The sequence below is a fragment of the Numida meleagris genome, chromosome 6 (genome assembly GCF_002078875.1).
Source record: "Numida meleagris isolate 19003 breed g44 Domestic line chromosome 6, NumMel1.0, whole genome shotgun sequence".
In the NCBI taxonomy this organism is placed as follows: Eukaryota; Metazoa; Chordata; class Aves; order Galliformes; family Numididae; genus Numida; species Numida meleagris.
The window spans coordinates 2366237-2387180 of NC_034414.1; the positions used below are offsets into that span (position 1 = coordinate 2366237).

The 20944-nt window shown below is 43.1% G+C and overlaps 2 protein-coding genes and 1 non-coding gene across 3 annotated transcripts in view; 1 reads left to right on the forward strand and 2 right to left on the reverse strand.

Moving 5' to 3' along the window:
* On the reverse strand, positions 1–1849 carry LOC110401213. Its single transcript, XM_021402050.1, has 3 exons — positions 1832–1849; positions 933–1496; positions 1–848 (listed from the first exon to the last, which is right to left on the reverse strand). Exons 1-3 carry the CDS (start codon positions 1847–1849, stop codon positions 732–734), a joined length of 699 nt encoding a protein of 232 aa, XP_021257725.1. The 3' UTR covers positions 1–731.
* TRNAS-GCU lies at positions 908–989 on the reverse strand. The gene has a single exon. It is a non-coding gene; the product is annotated as a tRNA-Ser (tRNA).
* The window catches only part of KNL1 (kinetochore scaffold 1), a 27664-nt gene continuing 8042 nt past the window's right edge, over positions 1323–20944 (forward strand). Inside the window, exons 1-15 of the mRNA XM_021401300.1 lie at positions 1323–1433; positions 4130–4199; positions 4601–4640; positions 5839–5898; positions 7484–7545; positions 7959–8014; positions 8479–8518; positions 9580–9617; positions 9968–10020; positions 11447–16663; positions 17449–17593; positions 18601–18668; positions 18795–18893; positions 19738–19853; positions 20789–20879. Of these exons, the coding sequence (XP_021256975.1) occupies positions 4165–4199; positions 4601–4640; positions 5839–5898; positions 7484–7545; positions 7959–8014; positions 8479–8518; positions 9580–9617; positions 9968–10020; positions 11447–16663; positions 17449–17593; positions 18601–18668; positions 18795–18893; positions 19738–19853; positions 20789–20879 (6120 nt within the window). The 5' untranslated portion in view covers positions 1323–1433; positions 4130–4164. The remainder of the gene's footprint in view (positions 1434–4129; positions 4200–4600; positions 4641–5838; positions 5899–7483; positions 7546–7958; positions 8015–8478; positions 8519–9579; positions 9618–9967; positions 10021–11446; positions 16664–17448; positions 17594–18600; positions 18669–18794; positions 18894–19737; positions 19854–20788; positions 20880–20944) is intronic.

Sequence of the window (20944 nt, forward strand, 5' to 3'; positions counted from 1 at the left end):
GCATCCCTGCACTGCTAGTTGCTGACAGGTCAGCTGTGAAAGAGTCATCTAGTTATCAGAGAATTCTGATTTTTGCAGTAAGACTATATGTTTTTTAATTATGGCACCTTTGTGGTCAAGACACTTTGAAGGATGAACCTGTCATGTTAGGGGCCTACCAGTGATTGGGTTACACTGGAGTTTGGGGCTGACAGTTTTACACTGCACAGCTGCCCTATTTCCATCAAGTCCTGCTGCTTCCTGCTGGAAACCCACACATGTTAACATTTGCTGTTTTTCTAGCAGTGAAAGCATGACTGTTAGAAACACCCAATGGTATGTCCGAGGTAAATGCTGTGTGAGAACCAACCCAAACACGACTGAGGAGCCAAACTTCCACACAGACACTTTTCCAGCTGTTGTAACCACCCTTGCAGGTGCCATTTTAAAAGCTTAACTCTCGATGTGTAGCATCCCTTTGTGATAATTTATGCTTTTACAATCTTGATATCTCCACCAAAAAAAAAAAAGCCCCACTGCAACCATTCTTTCTCCAAAGTGAACCTGCGCGCTGAGCACTGGCATTGTTTTGGAGCTCCCTCACCCGTTTTTGCAAATATTTATTTACCCCCCAAGATCCCACCGAGGACTAGGCACGCCTAAATCGACCTGTTTGGGTTGTAAAAAGGGATTTTGGTGGCGGCTGCCTCACAGACGGGTTTCTGAGAGGCCGCGGCGCAGCCGACCCCGCCTTACGGCTCTTCCCGCCCAGCGGGACGCGGGCCCCGGGCGGCCCCAGGCGGCGGGAGGGAGGCACGGGGCTGACGGCCGCGCCCGCAGCGGACCGGGAGCCAGCGCTGGTGAGCAGCCTGTGAGAAACAAACAATACTAATAAAAAAATAATACGGGGGAAAAAAAAACTTCTTGTCGACGAGGATGGGATTCGAACCCACGCGTGCAGAGCACAATGGATTAGCAGTCCATCGCCTTAACCACTCGGCCACCTCGTCACGAGAACTCTGGTTTTCCCACAGCCTATAAGGAACTACACCAATCGCTGCCGGCATCGCCTCCCATTCACCTTGCTCTGCGAGATGGCGCCCGCCGTCCTTTCGTCGGAAGAATGCAGAGTGAGGTGACCGCTCGAAACAGAGCGGCCTCGCCCCGGCAGGACGCTGCTGCATCGCCAGCCTCACCGCTCCGAGGGCGGTGGGCGCCGTTGAAGGCAAACAGCGAAATGGCAGGCAGCGCGCTGACAGAGCGGAGGCCGCCATGTTGTACGGAGCGCTGGGGGGCGCCATGCTGTACGGCGCTGCCGCCAGGACGGCGGGCGGTTTGGCGCGGCGCGCAGGCGCGGCGGTTAGGTTTGAATCGTGAGGCGGCGGCGGCGGCGGCGGCTTGGCCCGATGGGCGCTGAGGGGCCGGGGGTCGGTGGCGGAGAGCGGTTGTGAGTGGTGAGTGAGAGCGGCCGAGCAGCGGGGGGAAGGCGTGAAGAAGCCGGGGGAGCTCGGGGCTGCCTGAGGCGGGGACGGTTGGGGCGGGGAGGAAGGCGTTGTGGAGATTTGGGCGCGCACGGAGCTGAGGCGGCCTGGAGACGGAGGGAACCTGGCTAAAACCACCCGATGAGTAGGGTCGTGGCCAGCCCTGAGGGGTTCACGCCGATGTAAGCGGTAGTGGGGTGTGAACTGGCAGCTGGACTCGCTCAGGGACTGTCAGCCCTCTCCTCAGTGGCAGAGGGAGGAGAAAAGCAAACAGGGCCCTGTGGGATGCCCACCCGGATCGCAGGCCTCAGGGCTGCGGGCCCCGAAAGCCGTGGCTCTCCGGTCACCTGTTTCTGACGTGAACCCGGTACCTCTTTGGTCAGGAGCATTGCCTTGCAAAAATAAAGTGAGGAACGAATAAACCTGGTTTCGGCAAATCAGCTTTCTGCGTACCACGCCAGTGTCACTATGGAAGGCCTTTCTCTGGTTCTTAGTTATTACACTTTAACACTTAACGCTGTCTTCAAGATACTGTTTGTTTGTTTTTCCACTTAAGTGAGCCAAAGTTTGCTGGAAAAATAATCCTTTAGTGAAGTTTTCTCACTGTGCCTTCTCGCCGTTGGAGCAAACTGGCATTTCTGAAAAGATAGAATTGTAGAACCGGTAGAGCTGGAGAAGACCTCTAAGATCCCCAAGTCCAACCCCTGCCCACCCCTGCCGTGCCCACTGACCACGTCCCTCAGTGCCACAACTCCACGGTTCTCGAACACCTCCAGGGATGTTGACCCCGCCGCCTCCCTGGGCAGCCTGTGCCAGTGCCTCAGCGCTCTTTCTGAGAAGAAATGTTTCCTAATCCCCAACCTGAACCTCCTCTGGTTCAATGTGAGGCCACCACCTCTTGTCCTGTCACTGTCAGCAGGGAGAGGATGCTGACCTCCACTTCTCCGCAACATAGCAATTTATGTGATTTAGCTTTTTGCTAAATCTGGACCTTTCTTTTCTCTACATAAAGCTTAGTTTTGGCTTTGGAAACGAGTTATTGGTTTGTGGTTTAATTGCTGCCAATGGAGAGGTGACTCTCTCGGTGGAAAACAAAGGGTGTTGTTTATTGAGTGAACTGACCAATATTTACAAATACCTGATGGGAGAGTTTAAAGGAGCCCGACTTCTGTTGGCTTTGAAGATACAAAAGGCAATGGGCACAAACTGGGCTACCAGAAATTTCACTCAAGCATGAGAAAAAATGTAGCAAAGGTGGAACAGAAGAATGGTGGGGTCTCCATCTCTGGAGGCACTGAAAACTGGAGCAGGCAAGCTGTAGCGTTGAGCAGGGTGTTGGGTTGGATCATCTCCAGAGGGCTCTTTCTACCTCCTCCGTCATTCTGCAAAATGCAAAAGCTGGGGGCTGCTCAGTGCGGATCTCTCTGTAGTAAAAAATATATATTTATTTACAGTTCACTTAATCCTTCCCAAAGTAAGGGTTTATCTAAAGAAAAGCCAGTGGTATTCTGGGCTTCATCAGAAGAGGGGTGGCTAGCAGGGACGGGGAGGTGATTGTCCCCTTCTACTCTGCCCTCGTGAGGCCCCATCTGCAGTACTGCGTCCATATGCAGGGCCCTCAATACAGGAAGGATGTGGAGCTGTTGGAGCAGGTCCAGAGAAGGGCCACGAAGATGCTCAGAGGGCTGGAGCACCTCCCCTGCAACAACAGGCTGAGGGAGCTAGACTTGGTCAGCCTGGAGAAGAGAAGGCTGCTAGGACACCTTAGTGCAGCCTTCCAGTATTTAAAAGGGGATTACAAACAGGAGGGGAATCAACTTTTTTACGAGGGTAGACAGTGATAGGACAACGGGGAATGGTTTCAAGCTCAAGGAGGGAAGGTTTATACTGGATGTCGGGGGAGGTTCTTTACAGAGAGAGTGGTGAGGTGCCAGAACAGGCTGCCCAGAGAGGCTGCAGACGCTCCGTCCCTGGAGGTGTTGAAGACCAGACTGGATGGGGCCTTGGGCCCTTTCCTGGGAAAGGAAAATGAAGCACCGTGGTAAATACTGTCGGATTACTTATAGCTGTCACGTATGTATCCTTTGCAAAATGATTGATGGAGGTATAAATGTCAGTAATTACTGCTGAAATCTAGGAAATAGCACAGCAGATTGATATTTTAGTATTGATTTGATGGTACAGCATTTCATGGTGTTCTTGAGGTCCGTGGGAGACTGAGGTTATGAGGAATATTAGCTGGTAATCAAAGCTCTGAAATTCATAGTGCTTTACAATTACCTATTACTTAGGTAATATTAAGTCTGTGTTAAAATAGGCATCCTCACCGTGCGGGTTAACTCATTGTCTCCTTCTGTGACTTTTCATATGCGTTCTAGTTGGTAAGGTACCTTGTACTGTAGAAGGCTTGGTCATATTTACCAGCAGTTACCACAATCTTAATTTTAAACAGAAGGATGCCTGGACAGTAATACTCCAACTGTTAGCACCGACGATTTATAATATGATATGCAATAGAAAGTGTGGACTCGTGAGGCCTATTAAACATCGGTGAATGCCTGTGACTAAGGAAAGAAAGAGAAAAATTATACCGACTTACTGAGGCTAGTATCTAGCTGTGGCTGTACGTAACATTCTTCCTGTCATTCATTAATATGTTGGGATTTCAGCGCTGTGTTTTATAGGAGAAACGCTTCTTGCAGAAATGGACAAGATTTACGTGGACGCTAACGTGGAAAAGTAAGTTGAAACCACCTAAGGATCTTCTTGTTGTTTAACTATAATCCTTTAGATGCAAAATGCTTCTTCAAGTGTACTTCAGCATGTCTTGAGTGAAAAGCTGTCCATCGTGAAGAACTGCAAGTGTATTTGATCAGGTGTAGGAAAGCCTGAGGAAATTTTATAGCAGGGGATCGTGCGGAGACTGACCACGGGGACTGGAGCAGAATGTGCTGAATTTTACAAGGCTTATTTCTGGGACCTAGTGCTGTAATGATCTGTTCCAAGCAAGCTTCTTTACATAATATTGCACTTGTAAAAAGAATTTGAATGATTAACCTAAAAATTTGGCAGTGCCGTTCAAGAAATACATCCCAGTCTAGTTTATGCACTAATATCTGGTTCTCTTTTTCTCCCTCCAGTGATAATACAGAGCACATCAGAGGAAAACGGCTATCCTCTGTGAGTAACTTAGGGCATTCCTAAAGCGAATGAGTGAGTGAATGAATGAAGAAAGGGAAGCTGTAAAGAGAAATCAGTTTTCTCATCACGACCCGAAGGGAAAGCGTACCAAAAGCTAAGAAAGACCTTATTAGATCTGTGATTGAATGTTACGCTGGTGTTCTTAGAAACTCTCTACATCCAAGTAATCGGTTCACGTAGCCTCCTGAAGCAGCAGCTGCTGAACACGTACCTGTTCACATGGGCAACGTGACAGAAGGCGGTGCAGTTTCCACAGAAAGATTTGCAGGTGAAGCCGAGTGTCCATGGATTTACCTGGTAATTTTCTGAGTGCCAGTGAACGCATTTGATATTCAGAAGCACAGTTCACCCACTCTCTTCTCAAAATAAATAAATAGTTAAATAAGATGTTCAGAAATGAAAACTGTGTGAACTGTGTTCATGGTTATGGATTGAGAATTTTACATATTCTTTGGTCAATGATGTATCAACAGTTTTTCCAAGTCTTTTAATGTATTTCATACATCTTTTTTATGGCTGAATTCTCTTTCTAAATCTTAATCACAACTGGAGATTTATGTGCTTATTTGAAGTGTATTTTCTTAGGGTCGTTTTATTTCCAAATTAATTCCCAAAGACGCGAAGCACTAACTGCGGGATGTTTTAAGACAGAGAAAAAATTGGCTGCATCCTTCAGTAAGACCCACCTATGTACACAGTTTCTTCTTTTAAAAATGTTAAACTGTGCTCCTATCTTTTTTTTCACTCCCGCTGCACTCATTTCACAACATAAGATCCAGCACCGTGCCTTTCTCTCTCTTGTTTTTTCCGTTACAATCTTGTGTTGCCTGAGACCTCTGCCCTGTTAATTCTTTCACCAGACGATCTCTTCATCCTGTACCAAGTGCCTAGCAGGGTGTTTGTAGCTTCTGACTGCTCCTACAGTCTCAGAGGTAAAAATCCATCTGAATTCCTGCGCATAGTGCTATGGTGAGAAACAGGGTCAGAGTCTGGGACAAATGCCCAAAGCAAGAGTGAACTGCAGGTTGAGTAGGGTAATCCAAGGCAGTTTGTTTATGTGTAAGTGATGTCTTGAACTGCTTGTGCACCGGCTGTGATGAAACCGCTCATGTACTTGTTGCTTGATCCTTTTGTAGTAGCTAGGGCTAATTTTCTCAACTACTATGCTTTCTTTTAGATTTTAAAGGCTCCACGGAATCCTCTTGATGATCTGGGAAATGGGAATGAGCTCACTCAGGTAGATCTCTTCAGTCTTCTTTTGCTGATGTTAATATCTTCACTTTGCTCCTCAACTCATTCTTGATTAAACTTTCACTAGAAGGACGTAGATGCAAAAAGTCCTGCGGTAACTGCTTTGGCAGCTAATGTTAGGAGTAATAAGTATTACAATAAATCCATTCAGTGTTTCTTTTATTTTACTTTTATTTATCAGAATATTTATTCTGTCAAGTGGGGTGGAATAATCAGAAATTAACAGATAGAACTCGCTTCCGCTGTAGTTGATTTGACGTGAAGTTTGATCTGTTCGTGTTCTAACTGGTAGAGTCAGTAAGGTGAGATCTCTTGAGAGTCCAGCTGCATTGCTGTAGTTTTTCAATTCTCGTGACAGAAAACAAAATAAATCCTGCAGCTCTCGTGCTAAGCAGTGTTGTATTTTTTCCATAGTACACCAAACATTATTCGAAACCAAAAGCTTTATTACTGGTATTCTGCTTCTAACCGAGCAGTTAGCACAAACTCACCTGCTTCGTGTGAGATGGGCGTCTCTATGTGAGGAGGAGGGGAGCTGGAGAACTGTAAGCAGTTTAAGGATGTTGGGAGATATCTGTTGTACTTGTTAGGCCTTGAGTGCCCAACCTTTTGGCTTGCCTGGACTGCACTGAGTGAAGAAGAATTCTCTTGGGCTGTGTATACATAAGTTGCTCTGAAAGTAATGCCTCCTGTTTATTTCCATGGAAAATACAACAGATACAAAGAGCGCGATAACACCATTTGATGTGGCAAATTCTCAGCTACAAAACACTCTTTTTCAACATAGGCACCACTGCTGGCAATGCGTTTTTGCCAGCAGTGAACAAGAGCTGCATGCTGTGCTCACAAAAAAAAAAAAAAAAAAAGAAATCTGCATCAGCATAGGTGACCCACTGTTGTCACTGCTAGGACACGCCACCCAAAGCCTCACTGTGGTCACATCCGCTCTTTAGTCTCCATAAACGTTCAGTGAGCATGGATGAATGTCAGTGGGTGTCGCGAAAGTCTGGTAAAGAGACGTGGTCAGATTTTTGACTTGAATATCTGATTGCAACTCTCTACGTTCCATTTGAGGATTTTCAGGTAATGAGTTTATATCAACTGAAAAAGGAGTCGCAAGCATAAGTTGATTTTCTTGGCAATCTTAAAACCTATTCTCAAGCTCCTTTATTGAAACAGAAAGCAAGGCTGCGTATTCTATGCTGTTCAGAGCCCTGTGTTTAGCCAGCGTATCAAAATACACACGATTATTTGCTGTCTCTTGTGTCAGCGCTGTACAGCGCTGCCCTTCCCGTGCCCTGGTTTCAGCTGACGCAGCGCTGATACCACGCAGAGGGTTGGTTTGCTGCTGGGTGCGTGCCAGGGAGCCGCTTGTGCTGAAGAGCTGTTTCCTTGATAGTGCGGGGGCAGAGGGTGGGCCACACGCAGGTCATGAGTTGGACGTCCCTGTGTTAGGATACTTGGCTTGCTTGTTTATTTCCAGCTTGTTTTTTATGAGAATCTATACTTACTCTGACTCATGGTATAAGAATTGTTCTCTGTAATCAAACCGTCGTGTTCTTTATTGTCAGGATTTCAATATAGAAAAACGTAGGAAAAGCTCTCGACGTGTCAGCTTTGCCAACACCATAAAGTAAGTGTGATCTGAAGGATGCTGATTCTCTATTTAAGTATAAGGCTAAGGACAGTAGTCTGCCATCGCCTAAAACTGCTGTTTGCAATACAGTATAGAAAATCAGTGCCTGTTTTTTTACTGAGTTCATTTTGAGCCTGAGGAGAACGATTATTCACTCTTTCTTCCTAGCTAGAAAAACACGGTTGAGTGAATTTCATATGATTAGGAAATTCTACTTTTCATTAACCTTCTGGAAAGTATGGTTGGATTCAGTCAGCTTCTGTCTTGATTTCAGAACGTACCACGTGGGAAAAGACTGAAGTTAGGGTCGATTGAAAAAAGCAACAGCAAAAAAAAAACCAAAAAACTTCTTTGTTCTGTGCTTCAAAACAGATGGTCTCGTGTTTCCAAAAACTGTTTTCTGTTCTTAGCTGCAGGGTCTTCCATCGAGATCTTAAGAATAATGCGGCGGAGGGAGAAAATGAAGGTAAAACTCCTTTTTCTTCTGATGGATTTTACAGACTTAGCAACAAGATTACAGCCAGAATTTAAGAAGTCAGGCTTGTCAATCACGGATAGGGAACGATTTGGTCAGCTGTTTCTGACGGACGGGATAAAAACCCATTGGTTACTAGTCCCGCGGACCTGGTAGCTCAGCGAAGGAATTGCTATATTTTTAGACAAAATGCAGCTAGAACAAAATCTCCTTTGGCGATTTAGATTAAAAGAAGACTGCAAAGAATGTTACGTTCGCTCTGTCAAAGATTACCTAGAGAAAATCTGAAAAGCTAATGCGTTTTCAAGCACTTTGCTTCCCTGGGTTTTTGCCATGGTAAAAAGGAACGTCAAGGGTGAGAACTTCAGAGCATTCCATTCTGTTAAGTTTACTTCTGTCTCTGAATATTTTGACCCCGTTTCTCACACTAATATATCTTATTTTGTTCTTTTTAGAGAGCACAGGAGATACGGAGAATCACGTCCTGCTCAATCAGTAAGTCTGAGGGAAAAATGTTCCCACAATTCTAGAGTTCTGTCCCGCAAATACGTCTCTTCACGTGGCATGCAACCATCAGAACATTAGTCCTCAAAGGAACAGACAAATGCAGCGTGCTTATTTAGGTATAAAATTGCTCAGTGCTTTTGACAGGTGAAAGAAGTGATATAGGAAGGGTATGGCTGTTTTGGCCATTCGCATAGCAATTTCTGAACGTTTGAATTGCGTCTTGAAACTGCTTCTTTCCGGGGTCAATTGCTTGGGAATGTCTTTCGGGAGAGACCTGTCAGAGTCCACATTTGATAGACATCTTATTGGATATTTATTACCATAAATTCTTCACTCGAAGGTGGATGAAACGTTGTCTGATTTCAAAGTTCTTGTCTAGATAAAACAAAATTATGAGAATTCAAAAGTTATATGGAGTTAATAACACATTTAGACTGCGCATGAAGGCAAACGTCTTATTTAAAACCGGCAGCAAGGAAACAGCTTGCTTACAGTTGTAGTTAACAAATGCTTTTAAAGCTTTCAAAGCAATATAGTAACATACGTGTCCGTGTGTGTCAATGAAAATCAGTATTCCAGCTCAGGTTTCTTGGTCTTGAAAGAACAGTCAGGAAAATACTGAAGAGCAGAAGGTATTAAATGTTAGACAGAAAGCCAACAAGTTTGTTGTCATATCTGGCTTTTGGTTTTACACAGAAATGATTTCAGGCTTTAGGGGCACAACTTCTCCTTTTCAAAGAGAAAGCAGAAGGTTGGAGTGTAAAGCATTAATCTTTTCTCTTTTACTCTTTTTTTCTTCCTTATAACTCAACACTGAGGAATTAAAATGCCAACTATATGGTGGCTTGTGGCATGCTAGGAAATAAGAAACTCGCGGAGGAGTAAACTGTAACTCAGAATACGTTGAAGACGTATTTGTAATGTGTGATATCTGCTGCCCAGTCACGTATGAGCTATGCAACGTAATTCTCTGCCTTTTAAGTATATTGCTGAAACCAGCTGTTTTACAATTTTTTTAATGTGCTGTTTACATAAACCACCTTTTGTAGAAATGAAGAACCCGAAGCTGTTCCATGTGGGATTACTGGTGAGTTTTAAAATAGATTTAATAAGAAAACGGCTATTTTTATTCCAGACTATTGATTAATTGTCGGTCAAATAGTTTTCATATGCCTAGAACAGTCTCCTTGTTGGAGGTCACTATTGCTTTACAGGGCTTTGCCCCATAAGGCTGTTTACAAGCGTAGTGTTTTGGAAGTACGGACAGCCTTGCTACATGTTCAAAGCAGCGCTGAAAATATTTCTCGGGTTGTTTTTGGCTTTAATTGCGCTCACTTGCAAAGCAGTGCTTGCATAATGAGCGCACAGATCTTTAGTTCAGTTGATTAAAATAGTAAAAGAGATCAGTAAGTGCGGTATTTGCTTTTCTTTTAACAGGGATGAACACTTTGCTTCATGCCCCTATCCAGTCACTGGCACAGGAGACCGAGGTACGTGAATTTTATTTCTTCAGTGCTGAAAACACTAGTGTCCAAAGTATATGATAATAACGTGTATGGTTAAGGTGAAAGATGTACCCCAGCTGTCTAAAAAATAAATCCTTGAATTCACATAAAATTCATCTGAAGCATAATCTTCTATATTTTGAATTATTTTCCTAATCTGATGGGCATTATACTACGCTATCGGTAACTTCTGTTTCTAAAAATTGCTCGCTGTATTTCAATACCTGAGCTAATTCTTACATTCTTCTCACCTCTTATCTAAGAATACGTAAAGGAGCTTATGTTTCAGATAGGCCTTGTTATAAATATTTTTTCAGATATGACTCTCTGCTTACGTATTTTTTTCTTCCACGGCTAGAATGGATATACACAAATACGCTGTTTTTTTCCACTGTTAAAAAACTTTAGACAAATTGCAATGAGTGACGTGAAAAGGTAAGTGAAATTCTTCAGCTGACTGAAGTGATAAAACAGAACATTTTTAGTTAAGTCCTCCAGAGGCACAGAAATCCTGAACTGTGTTATAAATCAGCACTGGTGTCAAGGCGCTATTGAACAGTTTCCCTCAGTGCAATGGTTTCTGACTTCCGTGCTGAATTTAAATTTAAATAAATGTCTTTTCTCTTGTGAAAGAATGCTTAAAAAAAAGCAGTTAAAGTCTAGTTTGGATTAAAAGATGTGTACCGTGAGCCTATAAAGGTCATAGTTAGGTAATGTGTACGGTTGAGCTTTTTCTAGTGTATTTTATTTCTTGCATTTATAAAATAGCATATGCAATTCGAAGTAAATATGAAGTTGTTCTTAATCAGTTTATTCATTATGCTTGATAAAACACATAATCTTGCTACTGGCCAATTTTTGTCCACAGCTTTAAAGCCATAAATCCTTTCTATTAAGGAGACTAAAATCTTCTTAGCCAGGGTGGAAGTCTTATAAATAATTCCAACTTGGTGCTACTGCTCTGGGAAATGCGCACGTCAAGCTGGGCAGGGATTTCATTTGCGGTTGATCGGGGGGAAGAAGGACAGAAACCACATCACAGAGTGATAGGAAATACTGATTCCTTAGACTCAGTTCCACGCTTACAAGGATTTCATAGGTCTAAATATGAAATGTTGTCCAAGAGAAAGCTGAGATGCATTGTTTCGGGAAATACCATTTAATTATATGTGTACATAAGTATATAAAATATGGGCTGTAATTCCTTGCGTGCGTTATTACTTGTGAAGAAGGACTAAAATCTTTTTAATTAAAAAAAAGCACAAGAAAAAAACAAAACGAAACCAAAAACCTTGTAAAGACAGAACCCTAACCTTAAAACTGTATTAGTTTATTTTTGTTTTAAATGAAGTAAGCCATTGTGTCATTTGTTGCAAGTGCCAGTAACTGTCATTTCTGGTCTTCTTTTCAGTGCCGTGATGCGGACAATGCTATTCCGAGAACAGATCGGCCTGATACAACACTCATCTTCTCAGATGAAAATGAGATGGATATGACAGCTAGTCACACTGCAGTGATTGCACGTAACCTGAAAAACAATGAAACTGACAAAACCGAGAAAATAGACATCGTGTCATTTCTGGCTGAGTTAAACTCTATCAGCGGAAAGGCAGGAATGAGCAAAGATTTTCATTTTTCCTTTGATCTTACAGACCGTTCGTGCCCGTCTTTTGAACAGAAGGAAGATGCTACTGCAGGAAAGAAAATAAGTTCCAAAGAATTTTCGATGAACTTGAACTCTAATGAAAAAGCACTTAATCCTATTGAAGGACCTGAAAAAGAGAACCTTTTTTTGGTCCCTTCGCAAGTTTCAGAAAACGTGGCACAATCGTCAGTGGAATATGCGTATTCCCATGAACAACTGGCCACCTGCAATGTAACAAAAATATTTAGAGAGCAAGATGATGGAATGGAAATGACAAAATGCCAAGCATCTGATATTCGGAATATGCGTTCTGGTATTTGTGAGGCTCCGACAGAGCAGTTACCATGTGGAGATGTTACTCAGGCGTTTGCGGACGATGGAATGGATATGACAACTAATCACACTGCAAAAATTCATTTTCCCTTTGCCATCGCAGGTAATCAACATTCAAACTTCCAAAAGGATTTCTCTTCCATGGAGCTCGATAACTACTCTATCGTACAGAGAACATCTCATCAGCAATTAATCATAACGCAAGAGCCTCAACTTTGTACAAGCAAAAAAATCATAGATGCCGAAGACGCAGTAGATGCTACAACGCTGCAAGCTTTTACGCAGGAGACCGGACCGTTGTCTTCTATCCCAGGATCTGTTTCTTCTGAGACCGTCTTCCGAGATGATAAAACTGTTGTTTTTTCTCAGTGCGATGACATGGAAATTACTGGAAATTACACAGATGTACTCCATAATGAAAGTACCAAAGGAATGAACAGTTCACGTTGTAAAGCTTTTGAAAAACCAGTTAACAGAAATTCTTTGCTAGTAGAAAGAATCCATCCAGTAAGTAATGACAATACGAGAAGCCTATCTTCAGATGATAGAACTTGTCTGTCACGTAGGAATAGTGCGTGTGAACTATCTTCGGGGTCAGATGAACGAAATGAAAGAGTAACCCACGACCACGGTACTGCTTCATTGAACGTTGGTTTCAATTCGTGTACAAATTCAGTATGTACCGGTTCCTCTAAGGGTACGCTTCAGCACAGACTAGCAAACTCGCTGCTCGTTTCACTACCAGGTGAGAAAACTGCAATATTTTCAGGAACAAATACGGACTCGACTAAGAATTGTGTCGGCGTGGGTAATAGAAGGAATACCGAAAATGAATTTCCTCCTGGAACGTCCGACTCTGTCACTTGCAAGCCACGTTTTCTTGACAGTAGGTCTGTATCTTCTGATTTAAGAGAGCAGGAAAAAATGGAAATAACTAAATGTCAGACAGTTGTCAGCGGTGATCAGAGCCTTGGGATAACTGCAGAAGCAAAGCAAATGCACTGTAAAATAATTCCAAGTAAGAACCAGAACGATTGCTTTAGTGATGTTGCACGTTCTTTGGATAGGGACAAGGAAAATCTTGAGACGATCGGTATTGATGTGAATATTAGAAGAAACCAGGCTACAGAAATGAATACTAAAGGTGTCGAGGTGATAACAGTCAGTAACAAGCTCGGAAAAACAAACCTTCAGGCTAGCGGCCTGAGCTCCTGCACAAAGAGCATGCATTCATTCCAGGAGCAAAAGAGGGAAGTCCCTAAAAATATTGTCACCGACAACCGTGCATTCGCATCTTTGCAAAGTGAAAAAGTTTATGTAACCCAGCCTTTGGGAAAGGAACTTCGAAGTTCTTCAGTTTCCTGCGCAAATGACAAAAAAGCCGTGTTTTCGGATGATGAAAACATGGACATAACCAAAGCTCATTCTTTGGTTGTTGCTCCTATTAATATAGTACCAGATAATAGGAATACTCGTGTTCAAAATAACGTAAAAGCCAATCAGCTGCAAAACCAGACCTTCCAGTTTTCTGATAATTCTGGTGTAGATCGTACAAGTCAGATTGCAGCAATAGAACGCGGGGATGTCAAAATGAGCTCAAATAAACAAACCGTTAGTCATTTAGCTCCAAATGGTTTCTTTGTTTCCAGTAACGAGCTTGCTCCCTCTGGAAATAAAAGATATTCACAACCTGGAAGAATATTGGGAATAATCTCAGACTGCCAAAACTCTGACAGGCAAGAGAAAACCGATCCTATGACGGTAGTGAACAACGTATCGTCAACTGGAGGAGATTTTGAGGGAGATTTTGTGATCAGTGAAACAATTTCTCCAAAAGAGGATTTTAATAATCCTCGGTCAGGTAATGACCTGCACACGAGGGGCGTCAAAGAGAGGTCGCTAGCCAATAATTCTGAACGACATCAGGGAAGTTCCCAGTTGCCTTCTTTTTTAGAGAAGTCGGTTGTATTTCCCTCTGGTGAAAACATGGACTTGACCGAAAACTGTGCGGTAGTGGCTCCTCATCAAAATGTCTGTGCTATGTTACCCGGAAGAAAAGCAGCACCAGGGCATACCAAAGATAAAAGTCAAACAACCTTAAAAAAAGAGGTAGCAGTGACAAACAGTCAGGAGCAGCCTGGTTGTGGTACGCGCTTCTTGGTATCCGATAAGAAAACATCAACTGTGACTGGGATAAAGCATTTGCTTTCTGCAAATGAGAAAACTACCCTCTTTTCAGAAGATGCTGATATGGACATCACTGGAAATCATACAGCTTCAGCAGGCGACAAAACAATTTTGCATCCTAGAATTTTAAACCATGACACATCCTTCATTTCTGAAGATAAAACTTGTGTTTTTACACAAAATAATGACATGGAAATAAGTAGGCTTGATTCTGTTGCAACTGATAACTCTGTGGAAAAGGCTGTATCTCGACAGATGGTTAGCAGAACTAGTGGAAGTAGAAGGAAAAGCCTGAAGGGAACAGTAGGGGAAAAGACTGTTTTATTTTCACTGAGTGAGAATAACGACATGAGCGTCACAGAAGGACATACGGCTGCAATAAGCCACGAAATTGACTCACAGAATGGGGTAGGGCTTCGTTCTCCATCTTCAGCTCATCCCGTTAGAACTGTTATGTTCGCAAGTAACCAGGTTGACGTAGACATTAAGTCTTGCTCTGCTGATAAAATTACCGCAAAAGTTCCGTGCAGTGATGCATTGAACTCAGATAAAGTTGTCGGACAGGAAGTTCCTTCAAACAGAGAAGCTACTACGTTTGCTATGGATGATATGGAAATCACTAAGGCCCATAATGTTTCTTTAAAAGAAACTTTTCTGCAAGGTAGGCAACCCAATCGGTCCGTTCCTTTAACTTCCTCAATTATGTTTACAAGTGATCAGGCTGACATGGAAATGACTGAATATTGCTCTGTTGATGGAAGTATTGAAAGGGATTTATGTGAGGATAGTTTAAATCTGCCGAAGCACGTTGTACGGGAGGCAGCAGGTAGCAAAACAGTCATTTTTTCTTTGGCTGAGAATATGGACATCACTAAAACTCATGCCGTACTAAGCGGCGAGATCGGTGTATGGAACGGAAGGCCCGTTCCGGCCACTTCTGCAGTTCCTGCTGCTGATAAGACCGTTGTATTTTGCCACAGCCAAGATGATATGGAAATAACTTCATCGCATACTGTTGCTGTTAATAACAATACTGAAGGACCCGAGAATCAAAAAGCGTCATGTAAAAGCACTCAGCGACCAGACTCGCATAGTGCATCATCGCCCTCACACAGAGGTGAAGTAGATTTTCTAGAAGTGAAAGACCTGAATGGCGACGGTCATAAAAAATCTAATACTGAGCCCTCCGTTCCTTCTGCTTCGTCAGCCTCGGCGCTGCCTACTGAGAAAGGACTTCACAAGGTCCGTGATGGCACAATACCAGATTCCGTTTATCCCGTCTCAATTCCAAAAGATGCTTTGGATGTCCAGGCACTACAGGATTTTGGCCTTTCGGCGGAAAATTCAATTCCTGCAAACAACGAGCAGGATCTTGTACGTCCAGGAACAGTGAAATCAAGGAGAGTGTCTTTCAAGCTGCCGGGTAACGACTCCTTGGATTGCGGTGAAGAAAGCGGAGTTGCGGTATCCCACATTTTTCTTCCCGCTCAGCAGTCAGATTCTTTGAAGGGTCCTCCAGATGCGCTTAGTGCTCAGAGAAATCAAGTTTCGAAAGATGATGCATCTAGACATGAAGGTCTAGCTACAGATTTAGCTGCGGACAGAGCAGGTGTTGTTCCAGTTTCTAACGAGGAGTCGGAGGAAAACGTGCTGTCAGCTGAAGGAGAGGCAACAGAATTCCAATTAAACTCTGAACAAACTGAGCAACTTTCAGTCAGTGACAGTCTGAGAGATCCAATAGATTCTACTCTCGCACCTAAATTATCGGGTATTTTAAATGTTTGTTCAAAACTGGAAAATATTAGAAGGAAATCTGTGGTTGTTTCTGAAACTGTTCTTTCTGACCGCTTGCAGAAGTTACCAACTCAGCCAGAGGATACCTTGAGGTTAGGAAAAAAGAGCATAAATGAACAAAACGTATGTTATGCCAGAGAGCAGGAGAATGCGTGTCTTGAATCGGGAGCTGCTCCCATAGATGCAAATTTAGATCTGGCACTTAAGGACAAATATAAAGGAAGAAATGTCCCTCTAGGTATCTTTCAACCTAAACTGCCGAACAGAAGAAATCCTTCTGTTTCTAACGTGCAAGACATAAATGCAAAATCTTCAGAGAAAGTAGAATCACCAGTTCCAGAAGTGAATCTAAACACCATTAAATCTCTGGGTTACGACAATTTGAGAAGGCAGAACTTCAGCCCTTCTCAGTTTATAGCAGAAGAATTTCTTCCTGTCTGCCCGGAAGAAATGGATTCAAATGATTCTGTAAGCTCTGAATTTGTGGAAGAGGCTCGCGATAACAGAAACGAAAGAGAAATCTCTCGCAATGAAATGATTCAAGTTGAAGAGGCAAAAACTTGCAACAATGCAAAAAGAGCTTTGAAACCAGCTGAGGAGGATCTTCAGAGTCTAAAGAAGATCAAGATGGATGAAATCTTGGTTGGTGGGACCTCCCAGGACTTGGTGGTAAGCCCGACCGCTCGTTATCGGGATGCACTTAACACTAGCAGCACATTTATTTGTACGTCCAGGTGTGAATAGATCTATCACTAGGGTTTTTTTGTTGCTTGTTAGCACCAGTTTACTGTCATTCTGCTACGTCTTTTCCAGTATTTCTCATTGTTTTGCCAAACCGGAACAATGAGATCGATGCGTGCAATTTTCCTGATCCGTGACAAGCAGTAAGGGCTACGTCGATTTTAAATCATCCTCTCGATAGTATCCTATTGAGCCTTACTCAAATAAATATTCTTAGTGTTCTGTACTAAACCATTTGCTAGCTGTTATTTTTGTATAGTTATGGAGTAAGGCCAAAAGCCACTACTTAAAATCTGAATACGCATCATTATTTTGAATTGGCTGTCTTATGGACAGCGCAAGTTCCTATTGGATCGAGAAAATCTGATGAGCGAATACGGAACGCTGATCTGAGCTTAAGAGTTAGTTTGTGCGTCGTCATTAGAAACTTTTTAGTTCTGAAAACTGCAAGCGCGTTCTGTGGTGGCTACTGCTTTGATTGAGAAACAAATGAAGGATTTTTGATCGTCGCTTCCTGTATGCCACGGTAAGAAATATCTTGAGTAGTCATACGCTCATTTTTCATGCTGATTAAGTATAAAATGTGCGGATACCGCAACCAATTCAATTCTGAATGTCAAGAAACAGCTACATAGACTACTGGTTGGATTACTCTGGGGTTATGTCATAAAACTTTTCCGGTTTCCTTTTTTTTCTTAACGTGCTAACACTAGGTTACTTGTGGCACTCTACCTGAAAGCCAAGCAGAAGTTGCTGAAAGTGAAGATTCTCCAAATCTGTCAGCTAAGAACCCCGACTCTACTCACGCCAACAGCAGCAGCTCTCTAGATTCTGTTAAGGCTGACACAGAATTAACAAGTAAGCCTTTCTTTGTAGTAATTGTCTCCAACTTGTGTATGCTTTTGGCTTAATCAAAGACAAACCCTACCCTTAACACATACCTCATTTGGGAAAGGCATCGAATGCCTGCTTCGAAGCTTCCCGTCCGGCCCATCCACATGCTTTTCCACTCTGGCTACGAGGCCGAACTGTGCAACCTGAGATGAGGAGAAAAGCTGCAGCATTTTAAGTTTTTGTTTTTGTGGCCAGGTTGGGCCGAAGACTCAGTTTATTCTTCCTAGCACAGAGGAAATCCCCAACTCCTACTCCTCTGGCCCAAAGATTCTTTTAAGCTGGTTCCATGCAGAGCCTGCACGTCTCAGAACTGCCCTCTTGGAACAAGATTCCTCAGAGCGCTGCAGAGGCATCCTCCTGGCTCTTGACAGATCCAGCTTCCTGGTTTATTAGCTCTCACTAATTAGCAGGTACCTAACAATGAGGGAGAAATCTGTCGGTCGTCTGGTAAGCGATATCTTGCTTCTGCTTGCAAAACTGATTCCAGCTTTGCCCCCTGCAACCATGAAAGCATATGTCTTATCCGGTGGAAGCTGGACTCCTTCCTTTGAGTGATAAACTAGGTCTTTTTGGCTCAGAATTTGAAAACCATAGTCGTCTTGAAAGTTGCTCAGCTCGGACGCTGTGTAGTCTGTGTTAAGCTGGGATGCTCTCCACACATTTGCTGAGGTTTATTACTTTTTAGTATGATGCATGTGGCTTCCCTGCCGTGGAAAAACGGCCTGTCATTTCATTACCAACGTGATGTGACTTTTATTTCACGTTAGACTTTTAACCTATTTCTTAGTATTTGCCTAAAGTGGGTTTTTTCTCCACTGACTTCATTCAGCACTGAAAGCACACGTGAAGGTTCAACTCTGCGTTAAAATCGCTTTTCTTCTAGACCTAATTAATTAGGATTCATATTTCTGTAAGAATATTTTCAACCCCCAGCCATGTTGGTTTTTTACTTTTTTTTTTTTTTTGCCTAGTTCAACGAAGCAGTCAAATAGAGTCTCAGCTTCTCACAGATAGCATTTGTGAAGATAATTTGTGGGAGGTATGTATTACAGCTGAGAGACACCAGCTTCTTTTCCTAATGGGAAAAATACTTGTGTGCGTATGTACCGGTAAGCATCCTTTCTTGAACCACGCGCTTACCTGCGTGATTTTCCCAACTTTGCAGAAATTTCAGAGCGGTGTCATCACAGTTGGGGAGTTTTTTACTCTTCTTCAAGTCCATATTCCGATTCAGAAGCCCCGGCAGAGCCATATTCCAGCCAGCGTGAGTATCTGTCCTCTGATATTCATGAAACTGACTTAACATTGTATTTGTCTTTCATGTATTTCCAGGTACTCTATATTAAAGGCCTTTGAATGGTTCCAGGCGGAAATCGGTTCTGCCTTGACAAGCGTTAGATACCACGCGCTTCCAATTCTCTCTTTGCTAGTTCACTGCTAATAACTGATGCTTTTTTTCCTCAGTATTGAAAAACAGAATAGATTTCAGTCTCTGCACAAAATGAAATGTATTAGTTCGTGCTCGGATAACTTTGCTAATCCTTCTTTTTTGAGCTTGTTTAAAGAGTGATAAGCTCGAAAGAATTGGAAGCGCTATCTAACCCCCTCGCTTTATCTCCATACTCTATCAGTTGTCCACTGAAGTCAGAATGATGTCAGCAAGTATAGTGAGATGTGTGCAAAAAACCTTTTACCTTTAGCTGTGGCGCAGAGAAACCTGATTTGTTCTTAGCTCTACCGTGCCTTTGTTCATTTAGCAAGCGTGTCGCTTCAGTTGATTACCACTGCAGCAAGGCCCTTTCTTCAATCTAGGTTTATTCTATGCCTGAAAATGAGTTCCACCATTTACCTCTAGAGAGGGAATAGAAAAGCACTGGGAAAAACTGTCCAAACCGAACTAACTGTGCTTAATTTTAGTGCATCTGCTTTCCAATGTTTCTTCCAGCAGTTCCGATTAGGACCGATTCCTTCTTACACAGTCTGAAAAAATGAAAATTTGTGCCCTTTGGTTGTTTTCTGTACACAAACTGATACGAAACTACCATTTCTAAAAAGCACGTGTCGTGTCTTCCTCTCTCCTCGCAATTTTCCCCTCTGTTTTTTCCCAGTGTGCTGTCAGTGCTCCGCCTACTCCAGAAGACCTGATTCTCAGCCAATACGTGTACCGTCCCAAGATGCGTATTTACGAAGAAGATTGCCAGGTTCTTTCTCAGATGATAGATGAGTATGTCTGTATTTTTTCAGCCATAGGTTACATTAGTAGTTTTATTATTCAGCTCTGTTGGCGCGCAGAATGGCCTGGGGACCTCACTGCAGCCTTCCGGTACCTCAGGGGAGCCTACAAACAGGAGGGGAGTCAAGTCTTTACAAGGGTAGATGATAGTGGGACAGGGGGAAACGGTTTTAGGTTGAAGGAGGGGGGATTCAGGTTGGGTATCAGGGGGAAGTTCTTTACTGAGAGAACGGTGAGGCGCTGGAACAGGCTGCCCAGAGAGGCTGTGGATGCCCCGTCTCTGGAGGCGTTCGAGGCCTGGTTGGATGGGGCCCTGGGCAGCCTGGTCTGGTATTAGACGGGGAGGTTGGTGACGCTGTCTGCGGCAGGGGATTGGAGCTTGATGATCCTTGGGGTCCCTTCCAACCCGAGCCATTCTATGATTCTATGATCTGTGGAAAAATAGAAAAATTATAGTTAACCTATTTAATGCTGGCAGCCAGTTTATTACAGGTTTAGGTGCTGTAGGGCAATCTCCTGGGGAGGAACTGTGATAATGGGTATAGTTAAAGCTTGATTTTTCTCTGTTGCTAACAACGTGTTTCAGTTACACATCAGAAGAGTTAAAGGTTTCGAGTGGTGCAGAAAGTCATCAAACATAGGAAGCAGAATCATTACAAATTATGATCTGTCGTTACATTTTTCCAGTGTAAATCATCCAGTTATCATGACTTATTTCCGTACCTGAAGGTCACTTTTTGGTCTAATAAGTGACGCCATCTACAATTTCTGTTAAAACGAGTTTTATGTTAAAATTCAAAATCAGTAGTAAGGCTCTTCCCGGCCCCAACAGCATCATTTCCTATTCCTTTGGCTTCTTTATACACTCGGTGCAGTTGCAACGTGCCTTTCTTTCAATTATTAATTTTTTTCTCCCTGTATTTCAGGCTAAAACAGTATGTAAGCGTCCAGGATCAGCCACTGGTGAACATGAATAAGAGTTTGTGGGAAGTAATGAGAACCTGCTCTGACGAAGAGGTAATACTGCATGAAGAGAGAAAGTTGTTCTTTACATAATTAAGAAGTAAGCTCAATTTGTGCAT